Genomic DNA, 20,376 nt, shown 5'->3' on the forward strand with positions numbered 1-20,376 from the left:
TATAGTTCGTGAAATCATTCTTGGCTATTGCCTTCCTGGAGATCTACAACATGCAGGGGTAAAAGCAGCTGAAAAGCGAAATGAGCTTTGACACTCTGTTCAGTTTAGTTTTGCACTAAGGACTAATTGCCTAGTCAGGGAAGGGGAAGTGTAACATTTTTGTTAATATGCTTACCCGAGGGCCCTGATCACCTTGATCTCCCTGCAAAGTGGAAAGATGAGATGATAGTTTTAACACAGCATCTGTGTGCTAGCCCAGCTCTCTTAAATAATCTCACATCATACTGCTTCAATAGCCACCAGTTAACACCAGGAGGGCTTCCACTTATTGTGTTAGTGGCAACAGCATGCTGAGACTCACCTTCTCGCCTTTTGGACCAGGTGGGCCCTGAAAGAAACAGGAAAATATATTCATTAACAAATGATAGGTGGTCACGGTGAGCCAAAAATGTCTGGTTCTCACATGAATCGGGTGCCTTTAGACTGCAGGAGTGAGGGACGAGCAGTGGGGAGGACAGTTGACTGAATGTTCTTCCATATAACAAGGTATTTGCTACCTGAGGTGAAGGACAAGATGGAGCCCTGCAAAATTACTTGTACAGAAGCCAACTAGATTTGTAGTTTGATTAATAATAATAATAATAATAATAATAATAATAATAATAATAATATATCCCACCCTTCCTCCCAAAGGAGCCTAGGGTAGCAAACACACGTGTGAGGAAGCAATTAAAACATATAATAACATCTTTGAAACATCTTAAAAGCAATTCTGATACAGATGCAGACTTGGAAAGAACTCTACTTGAAAGCCTTGTTGGAAGAGGAAGGTCTTCAATAAGCACAAACAGACAACACAGGTGGCCCCCATCTACTATTTAATGGGGGGGGGACGCCGAACACCAAGGCCTGATTACTATACTGCATGGACCTCCTGATAGGATGGTATTTGCAGGAGGCCCTCACCTGCAGGGTGCTATGATTGATTATATACAGTATATGTTGAATTTTGATTCAACACTGGTGATGGGACGACATCCTCTGCTACACCTGAGGTAAGCAGGCACAGATAGTTTGCATGGCACACACAGCTCTGTACTCCAGCATGTCACTACCGCTCTGTGCCCCCAGCACCTGCTGCTTCCCTCTATATAATGGCAGGACCGGCCCTGAGCCCTGCAGATTGAAAATTATCTTGTTGTGAAGGCTAGAGCCCAGGCACAGACTTAGTGCCTCAACCACTGTTTGCAAAAACATGCCAGATTAACCCAGAAAATTGCATGCATAAACTAACAGGCTTATCATACAAAACAGGACAGTGTGAAGGCAGGGCCTTCCAAAAATTGAATCAGCCCCCCCCCCACTACAAATGTGATTCCTCAGGGTGGTAGATGTGCCACAAGCAAGATGAAAGAGGAGGAACTAGATGCACCATAGTTGCATCATAATTAAACCCAATGTCAGATAGTGCATTGGGCTTCAACTTTGCACATGCAATCGCAACCTTACATGGGTGGGAAATAAATAAGTAAATAACGGGGGGGGGGAGACCCACCATTCCCTGTTCTCTATTTATTTCTTTATTTCCCGCCCATTCCCCCAGCAGGTGCTCCTTGCTTACTTTGCTCTGGGAATGTCACAGGAGCGCCCAGTAAGCAGCCCTCTGCCTTGCGGGGAGACTAGTCCTGGGGGTTCTTGACTTTGCACGATTTTGCCTTTGCACACGGACTCCTAGAGCCAAACCTTCACGTATGTGGCTGACCAACTGTGCTAATAAATTAATATTTTAAGCTTCGTCTTAAGGTGCATATCCTTAGCCATTTTAAAGGCCAATTCAGTGATTATTTTACTGCTGAAGTATCTTTAAGACAGGGTAAGCCATCTTTGAATTGCTCCTAACATTTTACAAACACCGAACAAAGAGATGAAAAGGAATAATAATACAGTAGAACAGAATAGCAGAATAGCAAAGCACACCTTCTGAGTGATTTTATTAACTTCATTGTGACTATTCATCTTCCCTAATCTCCGTGCTCAGTAGCATGTGTGCACTTGGACCATAAACTGCCTTGGCAAACATACCTAATGGAGATTCGGTTTTTATGAATTTGCCATAAAAGCTGACACTTTGCCTTCAGTGTGGCAAAGGAACTTTTCATTCTGAAATACTCCTTTTGTGTACAAAGAAGTCTTATTAAATGAGATGGCATGGTGCAACACAGTGAGCAAAGATATTCTCTTTCATCCTGAGAATTTTGGATGCCATTCCCCTTTAGAGTATATCATCATTCTAACTGTACTTGACAAGCAAAATGGTAATGTTGTTGTTTGATACTTCTTGGATGCAGCCCATTTGCGCCAATTTTTCAGAGTTTATATTGTTGCACTTTTCCAGTAAACAGAAACCAAAGTCCAGATCTTCAGTTCTCAACTCTGGCTTTCCATATTGATTTTACATTACACAGCCTTTGCCAACCCGGTTCCCTCCAGATGTTTTAGACTACAACTCACATCAACCTCAGCTGGAACAGTTCAGGCCCTATCAGTGGATTTGATGACTAATGCGGCCAGAACATTTGAACAGGAAATTATATGGAGCCCACCCAGGAACTTAAACAGGAGTGTGTCCTGACAGAGCAGATGATAGAAGAGGATGTTGTAGAATCTTGGGCGCCAGAGATGGAGGGACTTTTGGCCCAGCAGGAAAATGAGCCTTTGGATTTGACAAATGAACTTGGAAAAAACCAGATTTGGAAAGACAAAGTTTGGATTGATTTGGAAATGGGGGGTTGGACTGACCCCCCCCCCATGCAGGGATATTTGGACTTTCCGAGTCTGGCAATGGGCCGTCAGAGGTTTGGAGCTGTTGGGACTTCCAATTTTGGAGGGAATTTGAAACATGTCTTAAAATACCACATGGAGTCTAGTCTGGACTATGAGAAAGGGGCTGATTTGTTGAAAAGGGTCAAAAACACTACCAAGCTGGAGTTCCCACGAGTGAAAGGAAAATATGAAGAAGAGCTGCGGAAGGGACATGGAAGAGATTTGAAGGCCTCGGATATAAGATCACCAGGTTAATGTGCCAGACTAATGGGATAAAAAGGACAGGTTTTTAAAGAGCCAGCAAAAGGACTTGAGGCAAATATTTTTCAACAATAGCTAAGGTAACTTTATTTCTGTTAACATTCATACATGTTAAAATACTTTGCCCTTCCATCTTGTTCAGTAACAGGGTATACAATATTGTTTACACTGTGTTATTTCCATGAGCTATGCTTTTATTTTACTCAAAGGAGTACCTTAAATGTAAAACCCACATCCTCTGCCTTAAACATTCTGGCTGCAATCCAGAGAATCTCATGTGCAAAAGTGGTTTGTGTTCACACTTATGAATGCAAGAGAACATAGAACATATGGCCATTTTATCTGTGGCAGCACTGATCACCTGTTGAGAGGAGAGAATGGAATGAAAGTGCCTGGATTCAGTTCCCTCCTCCCTCAAACAGGTGATCAGCTGTGTGTGTGATGCAGGAACACCATGTATGCATCTATGCCCCATTAGAGCATCTTTTAACATGTGCAAGATACAATCCGGAGGTAATTCTCACAGCGTGTTGTCCATGTTCCTATGGAGTGATTGAATGCAATCCTCTGCTGCTAAGATAAATATTTCACAACTAGAATGTGAACTGGTCCTATTCTTACTACTTCCAGAAATAATTCCTAACATACTGCTATGTACCACCCAAATATCTGAGCAGTGAGAGACTCTAGGAGTGGAGACTGTGGTGTCTGTAGGTATATATGGTTTTAGTCACACGTATATACCACCTGGCTTGCCGATCAGAAGGTCGGTGGTTCGAATCCCTATGCCGGGGTGAGCTCCCATTGTTTGGTCCCTGCTCCTGCCAACCTAGCAGTTCGAAAGCACGTCAAAGTTCAAGTAGATAAATAGGTACCACTCTAGTGGGAAGGTAAACAGTGTTTCCGTGTGCTGTTCTGGTTTGCCAGAAGCAGCTTAGTCACGCTGGCCACATGACCTAGAAGCCGGCTCCCTCGGCCAGTAAAGCGAGATGAGCGCGGCGACTGGACTTAACTGTCAGGGGTCCCTTTACCTTTACCTTTACCTATATACAACCTGAGCATATGATGGAAGTGCTCAAAGTATTAAAATATTTTGCTTCTCCCTTACATTTCCAGAGAAGTTCACAAGTCACAGCCTGGGATCCAGCACAGAGCAAAACATGTCTCCAGCTTCCAGCTGGCCCACAGCTGAGTACAATTTGCATGAGCAGCCTCCATCCATGCCCCCCCCCACATTCCCCCTTCTACCCAGTATTCTCAGGCCTTTCCTGAAGGTCCACCAGCTATGTCCGTTCAACTGGCTCTGAAGCATGCTTAGCCTAAGTTGCAAATGAACCACAAACTAGGCCAGCAACATTACAGACCAACTCAGACGTGTTATAGAGCCGCTAACAAATAACCATAAATTGGGTAGTATTCCACTAAGATTCACACAGAGTAGTCTCAATGAAGTTAATGAACATGACTATCTTAGGTCCATTCATTTCAATAGGCTTACTCTGAGTAAAATTTAGATTTTTTCCAATGGTGTGATGTCAGAGCTGTCCAAGTTATGTCAATCAAGTCGATCAGATTCAGGTTTCTTAAATCTAGTCATCAGCCATACATTTAATAGGGTAATATAAATTAAATTTCCCTAGCAGATGACAACATGCCCCCTTGAAAATTGTTGTTCCTCCTTTAACAAATGTTAAAATGAAATGAATGTATGCAAATCTTAATAAAATTATATAACATATAAATACTTAATGTGTGAAATTTCCCTGACAAGACACAACATTCTCACTTTTTCTCCTCAGCATTTTCTCCTCCTATCAGTTACTACAGATAGAAAATGTGCAGTCTTCACTGTTGCATATTTACCCTGTCCACCCAGTAAATAAATTACAGGTGCATGGTCACACCTCTCCACATCTCTCACCAAAATTTGTCCCAAGTAATATTTTCTCAGAGCAGACAACAATCAATATATAATCACATGTGTGAGGTCTTCAACTCCGTTTAAACCACAAGAACAGGTATGTTCAGAATATGGGATATTTCTGAACCTTTCTTAAGACAGCTGAGAGCATCAGATTTAACTGGGCTTTAGTAAAAGCTATCATGTCTCTCTGTTTCTGCAAATTCTTAAAATAACAAGGTAGTACAACAGGAATGTAAGGGAAATTCTCATACAATGGTGCTATTTTAGAAACTGATACAGTTGCTCTGTCCATTTGAAGGGATATATCAGACAATATCTGTTTCAAAAGCTTTTGGTAAAAGCTATCTCAGAACTTTGTTCAGAAAAGCCTGAACTAAGAGATGAAACAAACCCCTTCCAAGAGTGTTCATTTCCTCAAAGGCTACTCTAAGAGGGCAGCAAGGCTTACTAAATATCATTTTTAGTCAAATGCCACTATTTGTATTGCTGTTATGGTCAACATAGCTCTACATAAATCAATGGGACAAGTAACAGCAATGATTGTGTGCCTTCATTCTGAATAACATCCAAAGGGTGTAAATTCCCAGAGATCCACACCTGGAGCCCATGCAGAAGTTGAGGAATAAGTTTGCCATTGTACAGTTCCAATGCTGGTACATCCCTCGTTCTATAGAAATACAAAACAAAAGCAAAACCCTATTCTGTTTTTGCCACTTCCTGCTTTTTAAGAAGTGTCCAGCTTCCTATCTGAAAAAATACCTCCCCCAAACCTCAAAAAATGTACTTGATATATCCACTCCATTTAACTTCCAGATATGTTTGCAATATCTTTTCTGAGAAACAACCTCTTTGGTCTTGATTGATTGATTGATTGCAAGATTGTAATTACTGAAGGATGAAAGGTATCATAAACTAGGGTTGGGGAATTTAATCTGATTATTTTACCCCTTGCAGGCTAAATATGATGTGTGAGAGGGGTCAGGAGATAATCATCAGGACTTCCAAGCACCATACAAAGATTGCAAGGAACCCTGCACAGTGCTTTGAAGTGCCACTTATAAGCAGCTTTGAAGTCACCATCTATCAGGTGGTAGAGACTTCTAGTCTTACTTCTGCAGGGATTAGCTGTGCAACTGAGTTCCCCATGGAGAACTGAGTCATGCAGCTGTTCCAACTACATTTCTGCCTGCCTCACATCTGACATTAGATGTGGGGCAAGTGGATGTGAGGAAAACCACTTCAGGGCCAAATTGAGATTTGTGGCAAGCCAGATTTGGCCCGCAGGCGAGAGGTTCCCATTCCTGTCATAAACCAAATCTGAGTTGAAGACATCAGTACTGTGGCACCTCCATATAGAATCATATAATTGTAGAGTTGGAAGGGACCCCAAGGGTCATCTAGTCAACCTCCTGCAATGCAGGAATCTCAGCTAAGGCATCCATGACAGATAGTCATCCAACTTTTGTTTAAAAGCCTCCAAGGAAGGAGAGTCCACAAGCTCCCAAGAGAGATTTGAAATATTTTTAATCACCTATTTTGGTGATAAAAAATACTGAGTATAGCTGAGCAAATTAGCTGAAGGAGTGAGTCTGAACCCTGCATAGTGGGCATCTCACTAGAAGATAACATCATAGTGGACTTGTTTTTTTTAATATGGAAAACAGTTTAATCTGGTTAGAAACAAAAACTAGTAGAATCATTAGTTTTAATTCCATCAAACTTTGGCTCACAAAAAAGTAGCCATCTTATCATAACAATTTGGTTTCACGGTCCAACTTTATCGTGGTCCCACAAACACTTATCAGCAGAGAAATGTGCTGAATCATGAGAAGGGATACAGAAAGTCTTGGGAGTGGAACGACCACATTGTTGTGCTTCTTGGAATATTATTTTCTTTGTTGTCTGTTATGAGAGCTCTGAAACTTAAGTGGTGTGGTTTTGACTTTATTGAATTTGGCTATGTTTTAAGAAAAGCGTTAGACTAGAAGCTACAGAATGCCAAGGATTAAAACTGCAAATGCTCCTAAAAGTTCACGGTGGTTCTGCAGTAAAGCTTCCATTTCTCTCTCTCAGTACTGCTTCCTCTACTTCCACTTGAGTAACTCTAAGAACATAAGAACAGCCTGCTGGACCATGCCAATGACCCATCCAGCCCAGTATCCTTGTTCTCACAATGGCCAGCCAGATGTCTGCGGGAGACCAGCAAGCAGGATGTCAACACAAGAGTATCCTCCTTTCCTGTGGTTTCCAGCAACTAATATTCAGAAGCATTTCTGCCTCCAACTGTGGAGGTAGAACATAGCCATCATGGCTAGGAGCCATTGACAAACCTCTCCTCCATCAATTTGCCAAATCAAATTTTAAAACCATCTAAGTTGGTGGCCATCACTGCCTCCTGTGAAGTTTCAAAAGAGTCTTCAATGGAGTTGCTTTATACTGAGTCAGATCCACTGGTCTATCTAGCTCAGTATTGTCTACACAGACAGCAGCTCTCCAGGGTTTCAGGCAGGATATATTCTCAGCCTTAATTGGGGGACTGAACCTGGGACCTTCTGCCTACAAAACAGATGTTCTGCCACTGAGCTATGGTCCTCCCTCAGACATCTCAGCAACCAGCAATCAGTAGGTGGCCAGCTAAGAACCACCCAGTGGACCACAATCTTCATTTAGTCACCTGTTTTAGGTTGATAGCTAAATGTCAATGTGATATTGGGTTGTGTGTGAATAAAAGAAGCTTGTTTACAAGTTAATACCTCACCAAGTCTTTGACAGGCCCAGTTACTTGACCCTGTGGAAGGGGTTAACTCATTTGGTTGCTCCCTGCCATTATACAAACCACTTGTTCACTTAATCTTAAACATATATACCTATTTCCCTTTGTCAGATACTGGAAAGTATGCTGATAGGATTCAATAGAAGGAGGAAGTTCAATTGACTAGGGTATAGTATTATTGTTAATATATATTCATGGCAGTCACCAGAAATGACTGCATTGAAATTCAGGAAGCAGAACAATAAATCAACCAGCCACAAATCTGTACGAGAGAGAAAGAGAGAGAGAATGAACCCCACACATACAACCAGTCTGAAAGGAATAAAACGTCTGCCTTAGAATTTATAATAGAAGAAGTTGAGACTATGTAAAAAAAATTTTTTTTATCAAAGTACTCTGTCCCACCTTTCCACAGAAGACCAGTGTTTATTACAATGTCAAACTCTGCTAAGCTTGGAAAGTGAGCAACAGCTATAAACGGATTTATAACTTCACACCTTTCATTCTGCACTGAAGATTAAAGGGACCATGAAGCGAAGTGGGGGGAAATGGGCAGGGGGGAGAGTGAACCAAATAGAGGCTGCCGAATTTCTCAGTCAGCCCCACTTATCAGGTCACAGCCATGGAAAAAGATTGCTTCCCTTTTTTTTAAGGGTATCCTTGTGATGATATCTTTATTACTGAGCATTTTCTTCAATAGGTATGAATGTTTGACTGAGCTGCGTTGAGGGAGTCTGTTGGGCACGGGAAGCTTGATGCTAATCACAAGACTCAACCATATGGAAGCAATTAAAGCAGCCCAGAACTGGAAGGAAAATAGGAGCAGAGAAGAGGAGGAGGAGGCTTAAAAAGACGACTTATCAAGTCAAATGGAATTTAAGGCTTTTAAGATTGCCGGGATGAGGGAAGAATGCGCCTTTCCTAACACAATGCAAAATTAAACATAGGAAAACAGCACCTCCTGCAAGTGGAAGCAATTAAATCCTCTGTGAGAGCTTAACGTTTTCTTTACCCTCACATGCTTTCACTTACTCACTTTAGGTAAACTGAAGTTCACAAAAGAATATTTAATTATTTTAGCCTAAATTTGAAAAGCTGAGCTTTCATGTCACTGATTCTCTGGTTCCCATCCCAGTGGCGCAAGGAGATTCGACTTCGGATCTGATGATCGACATCAGTTCTGTTTAGACTGTCATGAGCCCTTGGCAGGTTCTGATTCAGGAGGAAGAGAAGGGAGGACTGCATTGTAGGAACCTGGGTTGGAGCAGTGGCGTAGCGTGGGTTGTCAGCACCCGGGGCAAGGCAAGTAATTTGCGCCCCCTAACCCCCAGATGTTGCGCCCGGTGCGGCCAGCCCCCCCTGCCCCCCCACGCTATGCCACTGGGTTGGAGTGGGGGAATCTCCCTTCCTCCCTGACTTCAGCTGCCTTGGAGGAGGGAGCAGGGGTGCTGACTCTGCCCCCTGCACTTCCTGCAAAGCAGAGTTGCTCATTGGAGGCTGGGAGGGCTTTCAACAGATGAGGAGGCAAGGCTGAGCAAGAGGCAGTTGAGGCTGAACAGGAGTATCATTGCCTAGAACCAGACGCCACCTTTGCAGACCCACCCACCTTGACAAAGCACATGCATGCAACCTCCACATCCCCACAAGGCAGGAGTGTCTAGCAACTGAGTAGGCCATGAAAATCTTTAAATTCTCAGTAGGGTGGTCAGGAAACTTCTTGTTGCATCTTTGCCACTTCTGGCCAGTTCTGAACTTCTCTCCCTGCTCCTGAATTCTTGAATTGTGACTCCTGAGGTCTTTGTCAGCTGCCGCACCTGTACCAGCACTTGCCTGAATAATAATCTCTTTCTTACTTTCAGGAGCCCCCGTCTGCGTGGTTTGGGTGGGAGCCAGGACACAGATGCTGGAATAATGTATCAACTACAAGGGAGTTTACAATTGTGTAAATGCAAAACAGGGTCCTCCAGTGTTAAATACAATTCCCGGCTTCAAATTCACAGCACAGAGGCAAGGTTCGAGCAGAGTACAAAATATATTTTGCCTTCTTCTACTGTCAGGGATTGACTAGGTGATGAGGAGTGGTGAGAGGCAGCAGTGGCGTAGTGTGGGTTGTCAGCACCCGGGGCAAGGCAAGTAATTTGCGCCCCCTAACACGTGGATTTTAGCACTTGAGTCTCTTCCACTAGATTAGTTAAAGAAACCCTTACCCCCTAAGCACATGTATTGTTTGTTATGAAAATACTGATGTAATTAAAGTGAGAGAGAGTGAGTGAGCCAGGTAGGGGCAGAGAGCTGCGAGTGCGAGTGCGCCCCCCCAGATGTTGCGCCCGGTGCGGCCGGGCCCCCCTGCACTCCCCACGCCACTGAGAGGCAGCAGAGAATCCCCAAGGGAAACCTCAGAGGAAGAAGGCTCAGAGTCTGGAGACTGGTGCTGGGACAAAGGGGAGAGATCAGAAGGAGAAAGGGGCAGGTACCAGATGAGGCAGAGGCAGCAGGGTTTAGTGAGCAGAAAGAACCTGTGCTAGAGAGCAATTCAGACTCCAAGGCAGAAGCAGAGGAGAGGGGGCAATACAGGGAGGAGAAGAATACAGGGAGTCTGCCTCTCCTAATGTGACAAGCTCCCCTCTACCCTTGTCTCTAAGGACACAAAGAGTGATGGATAGAGCAGAACAGAGATTAGAGATGCCCATGTGCAGTTTGAAACTGCTTGGGAAACAACCCCCAGAGAATGAGCCTTAGAGGGATTGAAGGTGGGAACTTGCCATCATTCTTGGCAACTGATAGGGGCAAGACTTATTGGGAAGTCTGCTTCTTGCTTACTGGCCTGCACCTGACTCCTGCCCTGACACCTACATCCATGTGTCATTTCTAGATGAAGCTTCTTGTATCTACCAACTGTGCACCAAACAAAGGCACATACAACAAATTTGGGTAGGGTTGCCATATTTCAAAAAGTAAAAACGCCACAAAAATGGGTAGACAGCATTCCCAGTGACTTCCCAACAGCTATGGAACTGCTCCATGTCAAAGGTCTATTGTGCCTTTGTATTTGACCTCTAACTTTTAGGAGCTTGGTTGAGAAGCTTCCATCTGCATCCCCTAATGGCACCCAGCAGCTCATGATTCTTAGGCACTCACGAGTAATTGCTAGCCCTTAGAGAAGGTGGAGGAAACCTGAGGAAGGATAAGATGCTCCCAGTGGGATCCATGGAAGAACTTTGGGGTCGAACATGCTGGCTGTGATGCAACCTGACTCAAAGGAAGCCTGACGGGGAAGGAAGAGATGTACTAGCAGCTAGGGGGAAACTCCATATGGGTGCACTTTGCTAGCAGGATTGCTCCCAAAGAGCTTGGATATCAGTGACATTTTAACTGCTTTAATCAGATGTTAACTCAATTATCTTATATTTCTGTTTTCAAAAGAATGTACCTTTACATACTCCAAAGTTTCAAGGTAGAAGAGATTAAGGTTGTTATAAAACAACCAATAAACTATATAGTAAACGATATCACTTTTACACACACACACGCACACACACGCACACACACACACACACACACCCTCTTATCTTTGTAAAGTTGGGAAAATAATAAGAAATAAACATTAGATCAAACAACAGATAAATAAGTTGCTCACTTGCAACCAGCTTTCCATTTTTGCTAGAGAAACCAGTTCTGAGGTGACAAGCGGAGATATATTGTGGCTTACATATGGAGGTGAAGATGGAATTATTGGCTGGAAAAAGCTAAAATATAATGGGTGCATAACAATGTTAATGGAAATATGGCATTTCAACGAATGTCTTGGATGAAGGAGCTGATGGTGTCAATATTGAACTGGAAGATAGTTCATAGGAGGAATTGCAAAAGCTTTCGAGGTTAGGATACAAATTGAAAAATGGCACTGGTAAAATGGGAATACTGAATATTACATGTTAGAAAGGAGAATAAAGTGAATACACATCTAAGGATCTAGGAATGATAACCATGGCAAATCTCAAGTTGAACCTTGTTCAAGGCCCCCCAAAAGAGAGGGGGGAGGGAGGGGAGGGAGTGTTCATGTGTGATTTGTAATTTTGTAATTAATAACCATAACATAATATGATTAACAAAAGAGATTTTAGTGTCATACAACTGAACATCAGTTAGGTCTCAGCTAGAAATCTATGTCCATGTACAAACTGGAGAACGTAATTGCTCATCAAGCAGAGACAATGTATTAAAGTTAACTATACAAATATTTGGATTGCATAACTTTATTCACCAGGTAATTAAGAAACTTTAAAAAAGAAGATGGAATGAACCTTTGATTAGAAAATCTAAGGATGAGTGCAAACTCACTGCTTTTTCATAGTAATGGCTTTGGGTTGCCTCCATGTACAGCCCCTCACGCAGCTGTAAGCTTGCTGTGTTGTAAGTTCATGAGATCCAGTACAATATATGGATCGATGAAGATACACTGCAGCCACTGAGCCAGCCTCTCAGTTTTTCCTCATATGCAAAATGTTAAGAGCTGAACATGGATAGTAAAACTCGAAGTAGAGTTGAAAGAGAGTACCATACAGCATGATAATTGCTCCCTTCTCCATTGTGGGATCCTTTTGCATTACCAGACTGAAATATTACTGTCCCTCTATCTGCTATCAATGTTTCTCTGCACAAATGTTTTCCAGGTTTCTTTCCACAGTTTTTAATTTTAAGATTCTGTGCAATTTTCCAGATGTATTTATTGATTGCTTTTTCCAAAGCTGAACCCTTATTATTTCCTGCCTATACTGAGACATAAGCCCTTGTTATTTTAAATATCTCATTGTTCTCGCTGATTTTAAGATAAGCTCCTGGTGACTAGGTTCTGTATATTCAACATCTACAAGTCAGATCATGAGGAACCTTTACTAAAAAAAAAAAGTTTGCACTGAAGGCTCTCCTCTTTCAGTGCCCATGCTGAAAGGAGTGGTGGTTGATGGGTTCCTGAGAAAACCCTGAATTGTGAGACTAAATTATCAGAATGTTTTCCTGCTGTTTGGGAGATCCCAGCCAACCAGAAATCACACAATGAACAGGATGACAACACTGTAGATAGGATGGCAAAGAAACTACAAAGCCAACCAGATTGGACTAGACATTACCAAGCATAAATAATTCAGAGACAATTGAGAACGAGGGCAATGCTTTTTGGACGGGTCTCGTGGAGGATCCCAGTCAACTGGGACTGAAACTACACAATGCTTGTAGCTAATTACTTTCTTCCTTTCTATTGCAATCACCAAAAGAAAAATGCCTTATGTGATTTTCAATGATACAAAAATACTAATATTCATAAGGAATGGGGCTTTGGGGCTAAATGATACTATCAGATAGAGCTTGTACTTGTCTACTATAACAGCACTCATTTGCAGTGCTGTCATATTCTTAAGAGAAACTTGCATCCTTGGGATATTTCAAAGCTATTTGAAGATTTAGATCAATGTGAAAAATGGTCATGGAGGCCTTCAGATGAGAATGCAGCTGACTTGCTGGAGCAACTAACAGACCTGTAGCCAAAATTATTGTGGAATTCCATTGGCCCATGATTCCAAGCAAAGGAAGTCTGGGTACACTGCCCAATACTGCCTCCAGCTTTCTTTCCTGAAATTCCAAAAGAGAGTCTATGGGATTTTTGCTGGTATCTAGAATGCCAAGCAAGTATTCTGTTTTAATTTTCAGCAGAACATCTATTCCAGGGCTGGATAACCTGTTCTGCAGGTGAAGAACCAACTAAATCTAAATGGTACTGAATTGAAGCCATACTGACAAAGGAGCAATTGGAAGCACAATCTAAGGCTCAAAGTTGTTTCTCTGCAGCCATGGCTACATCTGTCCTATACCTGACATCACATGACATCAGGTGAGTGGAGGAAACAACTTCACGGTTTAAATTAGGAACCCTCACCATATGTGGTGGACATGCCCAGAGATTAAAATATTCTGGAATATGATCCACGAAGAGATAAAAAAATTGATAAAGGCCTCACACAATAAGAGGGCAGAAGCCTACCTATTAGGAATTTTGGACAAAGATATCCCAAAGGACAAAACTGACGTATTTTTATACGCAACAACAGAGAGTTTTGATAGCCAGCCATTGGAAAGGAAATAACATTCCAACAAAAAGAGACTGGTTGGGAAAACTTTGTGAGTATCTGGAATTAGCTAAATTGATGGATTTAATAAGGAGGAAACCCAAAACTATGGTCATGAAACAGTGGGAATGTCTAAATGAATATTTACAAAACCAGGGCTCAACTACCAAAATTTGGCTGTGTTTAGATTAAGCTTGTGAGTAGTATAAAGAATAGAAAGCAAGATATCAAGGAAGCCTATAGGAAGGATACGAAGAACAGAGGTTATGGTGAATGAAATATAAAAGACATGTGGTGTAAACGGTGGTAGTCTTTTAAAATATTTTAATCAAGACTGATATCTGTAGGATGGAAATACATAATTGTATGCAAGTACAGATTCAAAATTGTTGTTTGTGGTTTTCCATTTTTAACTTTTCTTCTTTTTCCTATATGCTTTTTTCTTCTTTTTTGAACATTGTTTTACAGATGTGTAAATAACTATATGCATGTGTATATGTAAAAACTTTGTCTTCTTTATCTTTTTTTCTTTTCTTTCCTTTGGTTATTTGTATCTTTTTCTTTTTTGTATTTGGTTACTTGCATCTATTTCTTTTTTGTATTTAATAAAATTTAATTATTATTTTTTTAAAAAAGGAACCCTCGCTGGTCTCATATGGTCCACAGGTCAGATGTTCTTCATACATGTTCTATAATTAAAGTTACTATTATCTATTGTTTGTATCCAGAAACAACAACCAAAGATAAAATGGTAGGGGTAAGTAAGCGATGAGAGAGATGAGAGCGCATCTGTAACAGTATATAAAGAGAGGAATTAGATCAGGCTAATTTCATACGCATACCATTTCAAGAAGGGCATGTACTGGAAAGGGGATGAAAAAGAAAGAGATGAAGATTTAACAACTTCAACACTCATTTAACTGAGAAGAGAAGATATCAATCAAATTCTATCACACTAGTGACAGAGAAGTTTCTAAGCATATTTTCACTTATCCCAAGATAGAAATCACTTGACTTTAATGCTCAATTTAACCTCCTCTTCAAAGTATGCACAGCGACAGAATTTCAGACTTTTGCCTTTGGGAAGACTCTCTGCTCATGCCCACACTGATATCCTGGCTCCTAAGGGAGCAGGTGGAAAGAGCCAGTGTTGCTGGCACCATGGCCCTTGTTCAGTTAAGAAAAAAAGTCATTAGTTATTGACGAGGGCTTTAAACAGGTGATATTCATTCTCCATATGCTCAGGAAAGTGCCATCAGTATCCATATGATTATGACTATAGGAAATCTTTACTTAATGTACTAGCACCACCAAATAATGCTAGTGCCACAAGAAATCTCCTCTGATTTGAAACATTTATTTGCCCTGAATTTACTCAATGGCACTAGTTAAGACGGATGAAGGGTGGTATACAAATCAAATAAAATATCCTAGAAATGACACTATACTCAGCACTGCCTTGTGCTTGTAGTCTTTCTGCAAGCAATATACTTTTCCACTACTGTATTTTTTTGCATTTTAGTGTATTAAGACAAAGAGGATGTATTGTTCTCCTGTGCACCAAACTGCAGCAACTTCCCTTTGTATAGTTTCCTACTTCAGAGAATATTTTTGTTCCCTGAAGTTAACATTTATATCACTTATGAATTCTGCTATGACTTTATATTCTTTTAAGAATGTTTTTTAAAAAAACAAAACAAAAAACCAGAAATGGTTTCCTCTTGCAATATCCACAAATACCACTATAAAATTTGATTGTAAAAGAGGTGATGGTTTGCATCCCCAAGTCATAACTGGTCTGTAGGCGAATAGTAGCAGTAAAATATTGATATGAAGCAATAGCTTTGTAAAGTATTTCCCAAGAGACAGAATTTCTGAGATGGTAATATAAAACGCAACCAAAGCGTAGGATTCCCCTACCCCCACCCCACTTCCCATGTCCATGTGACAATGTGTTTTCATTGGAAATACCAATAATTGAGATGCTGTTCTGAAGTATTTGGTTGTCAAAATATCACCTATAGAATATGATGACATTTTGAACTTTTCAAAGGAATATGTGGTTTTAAAATTACTCTTGAGGACCTGTCATTCCTTTCTTTCCACCCACCCTCATAAGCTCACAAGCCTGCAAATTTATCACCTACTTGTGTTGCAGCCTCAAACACAATATAAGTGAAATGTAAATCTACAAATTGTGGACCGAGAACTCCCAGAAGTGCAAGCTGGATTTAGAAGAGGCAGAGGAACCAGAGACCAAATTGCAAACATGCGCTGGATTATGGAGAAAGCTAGAGAGTTCCAGAAAGACATCTACTTCTGCTTCATTGACTATGCAAAAGCCTTTGACTGTGTTGACCACAGCAAACTATGGCAAGTTCTTAAAGAAATGGGAGTGCCTGATCACCTCATCTGTCTCCTGTGAAATCTCTATGTGGGACAAGAAGCTACAGTTAGAACTGGATATGGAACAACTGATTGGTTCCAAATTGGGAAAGGAGTACGGCAAGGCTGTATATTGTCTCCCTGCTTATTTAACTTATATGCAGAATTCATCATGCGAAAGGCTGGGCTGGATGAATCCCAAGCCGGAATTAAGATTGCCGGAAGAAATATCAACAACCTCAGATATGCAGATGACACAACCTTGATGGCAGAAAGTGAAGAGGAATTAAAGAACCTTTTAATGAGGGTGAAAGAGGAGAGCGCAAAATATGGTCTGAAGATCAACATCAAAAAAACGAAGATCATGGCCACTGGGCCCATCACCTCCTGGCAAATGGATGGGGAAGAAATGGAGGCAGTGAGAGATTTTACTTTCTTGGGCTCCATGATCAGTGCAGATGGTGACAGCAGTCACGAAATTAAAAGACGCCTGCTCCTTGGGAGAAAGGCGATGGCAAACCTAGACAACATCTTAAAAAGCAGAGACATCACCTTGCCAACAAAGGTCCGTATAGTAAAAGCCATGGTTTTCCCAGTAGTGATGTATGGAAGTGAGAGCTGGACCATAAAGAAGGCTGATCGCCGAAGAACTGATGCTTTTGAATTATGGTGCTGGAGGAGACTCTTGAGAGTCCCATGGACTGCAAGAAGATAAAACCTCTCCATTCTGAAGGAAATCAGCCCTGAGCGCTCACTGGAAGGACAGATCGTGAAGCTGAGGCTCCAATACTTCATGAGAAGAGAAGACTCCCTGGAAAAGACCCTGATGTTGGGAAAGATGGATGGCACAAGGAAAAGGGGACGACAGAGAATGAGATGGTTGGATGGTGTTCTTGAAGCTACTAGCATGAGTTTGATCAAAGTGCGGGAGGCAGTGGAGGACAGAAGTGCCTGGCGTGCTCTGGTCCATGGGGTCACGAAGAGTCGGACACGACTAAACGACTAAACAACAACAAATCTACAAATGCTGGGTGCAATCCAGCTAAAGTTAAGCATTTTGAAACCCTAGTTGGTTTCCATTGGAAAGTTAAGTACATCCCGCAGTCTTGTGAGAATTTCAAGGACCTATGCCATATTGTACGGTTTAATTTATAAATGTAAGATGCTGGGATTCAACCTTCCCTAGAAATTATGCCAATGTCCTGTACAGAAGACCATGGCATTCCATACATATTTATATGCATTATATCATTTATGTGGCAAGAAACTCCTAAAGTCTATTACCACAATGGTTTGAGTATAATATGTATTATTCTGTTTCATTATATGATGCCAAATGATACAATCTGCAACAAATGTTTGCAAAAGCAAACTAAGGGCTTATCCACACTTCCCCTTCCTTTGTGCATTCCAGGCACAGCCTGCATGTTAAAGCTTCATGTCCAAGTGCTCTTTTTTGTTTTAAGCTCCAGAGCTGTCCCCATGAAAACCCTCTCTTTAAAACAGAATTGGAGCAGTCTGCAAACTGGAAAACCCGAATTGCTGTTTGTTGCACTTCAGCTTAAAAGAGAGGGTTTCCACACCCCGGGGCAAAAACCCTGCCCAACAAAAACCCTGAAGGGCTGTTGCATCCAGACATTATTGTGTCAGGACTGGAGGTCACCAAACCAGATGCCTGAGTTCTTGGCCAGCTCTCAGACGAGCAGAAAATATGGTAAGCTAGGCAGGAATTTCAGAGCTGCTGAACAGCTACATGCATTTTTATTCGTTACTACTGTATGTATTTTTGTGCTTTTATACTGCAAACCACCCTGTGATTCCTGGATGAAGGGGAGTATAGAAATTTAACAAATAATAATATAATAAATGTCAGACTACTCCGAAAGAGAAGGAAGCACATGGAAGAACCTGTCCAGATCAAGGCCTAATCAAGAGCCAGGAAGAGGTGGAGCCACCAGCTCCCAGTGTGACCTAGTTCATTGCTGAAGCAACAGCTCTCTTCCCAAGTTTCAGCCTTCCTGAACTGCAGAAATGGACATTAATCACCATGAGAACAAAGGCTTAGCTGAAACAGTCGATCTTTTATTCAACAACATCAGTTATGGAGAAAGAACTTTCTGATTGTAAGACCTGTTCAGCATTGGAACGGTCTCCTTTGGGAGGTTGTGGACTCTCCTTCATTGGAGCTTTTTAAGCAGAGGTTGGATGGCCATCTGTCATGGATGCTTTAGCTGAGATTCCTGCATTACAGACTGTTGAACTAGATGACCCTTGGGGTCCCTTCCAACTCTACAATTCTATGATTCTAAGTTCTGGCCAACAGAGAGAGAAAACCAGCTTCCTACTGGGCTCCAATGCTGCTGAGCAGGCATGGAGGTGATGAGTATCTTTGTCTTCACACTGAATAATACCTGCAGAGGGATAAGGAAGAAATAGGAATAATAGTGAGTAACGGCTAGCAGCTGCAAAAGAACCCCCACAAAAAACCAAAAATACTTTCATTGAGGGGTGCATGAAGAAGTGAGAGAGGGTGCTATCATCCAGGTCAGCCTCTGACAACCTGTGACCCTCCAGATGTTGTTGGACTGGATCATTCCAGACCATTGGCCATGGTGCTTGGGCTCATGGGAGTTTTATCTGGAGGACCCCAGGCTGAGGAAGATTGATTAAGGGCTTTCTGCTCCAACACACTGCAATCTAGTTTCCCATTGGCAGTCCTTTATATGGGTGTTTCATAAGCTGGGAGAGATAGTGGGTGGAAGCCATTAGAAAGCTTTCATCAGCAGAACAGAAAGGGAAGGCTTTTTCAGCTATTCCCTCTCTCTCCTGCACTTTCTAAATCTTATCCAAGAGCTCCCCAAACCCTCTGCAGCAGATTGGAGAGGGCATGGGAAAATAGCCAAGAATGAATTCCCTCCTCATTCTGCTGTCAGAGGATTTCTATCAGTGACACGACACCATTCAACTCAACCTCAATTTGACCAAGACAATAATCATCCATTAAATAATGGTTTTGGCAATGGATGCCTATTTCTTTTGCTTCGTGTTTCTTGACTCCAATTCTGCAAAGACAAACATGTTTTTGGCCAGCAGTGGCAACAGTAGAAAACAGAGAGCTTTGCATTCACTGAGTTGACTGTGCTTCCCCATTGCCTTCACTGGTACATGCTGGAATCTTATTTGAATTCAGGAGGTTGTTGAGCCCATTATTGAAAACTGTGTTTTCTGCATAGATTACCGTGTTCAGTGAGAAAAGACTGCATAGTTAATGCACACTTTCTCCAGAACTGCACATTGATGTGTTTGGTAACTCTGCTCTGCATCTCCTTTGTTTGGGGATGGAGGAGGTGTAGATGTCACAAACTGAAGCATGGATTCCCCCATCTGATAATTTGTCCTGTCTTGCTTACCTCTGTGAAGTGCTTTATTCTTGCAGAAGTGCAGCGGAGATCCCTGGTGGGTGCTGAGGTAAGAAGTCCTGTGGCAGGAAGCCTGTAAGGATTCTGAGATGATGTGTTATTCAGCTGCCCAGCTTTTGTTTTTTATTCTCCCTGGTGACTGGTTGGCGGGCTGTTTGTGCAAAGTGCTCCTTCCTCAAGGTTATACCAGACAGACATAAAGGCAGAGTGCCCTCATGTCACAGATCTTGAAATATGTGAGCAATGGAGCTGTGGTCTCTGGCTGCAGCTTCGGTACTTCTGGTAGTGTGCTGTTCAATTGGCTCCTGAGTTAACTGGAATTCTCCACTGTGGTAGGAGTTGCAAGGAAGGGATGCAGCCATCTGATTCCACAGGAGTGTTTTCACTTGCAACTTCTCTTAGAGGTGTAAAAATAGGCCATTGCTAGGAGCATAGGATCCCTACAACTGCTACTCCTTCACCTCTGTTCCCCAATGACAACCATTTTTACCCCCTGCACTGCAATAGCCTTTTATCCCCTGCACATGGCAAAAGGACATTGCTGCACTAGTGTTTGGTTTGGTCTTTCACAAGCAGAAATGCTGAGTTCTGCTGGTACACAAGGTCTGAGTGCAATTAAATCCTGTTCAGCAAGTGAATGGTATGGCATAAGATTGTTCTATCATCTAT

General features: G+C 42.0%; 1 protein-coding gene across 1 annotated transcript in view; it reads right to left on the reverse strand.

Moving 5' to 3' along the window:
- The window catches only part of COL25A1 (collagen type XXV alpha 1 chain), a 305,319-nt gene that overhangs the window by 113,244 nt on the left and 171,699 nt on the right, over positions 1–20,376 (reverse strand). The window contains exons 6-7 of the mRNA XM_082237135.1: positions 362–388; positions 176–202 (exon numbers count right to left, since the gene is read on the reverse strand). Of these exons, the coding sequence (XP_082093261.1) occupies positions 176–202; positions 362–388 (54 nt within the window). The remainder of the gene's footprint in view (positions 1–175; positions 203–361; positions 389–20,376) is intronic.

The sequence above is a fragment of the Podarcis vaucheri genome (genome assembly GCF_965113315.1).
Source record: "Podarcis vaucheri genome assembly, chromosome: 9".
Taxonomy (NCBI): domain Eukaryota; kingdom Metazoa; phylum Chordata; class Lepidosauria; order Squamata; family Lacertidae; genus Podarcis; species Podarcis vaucheri.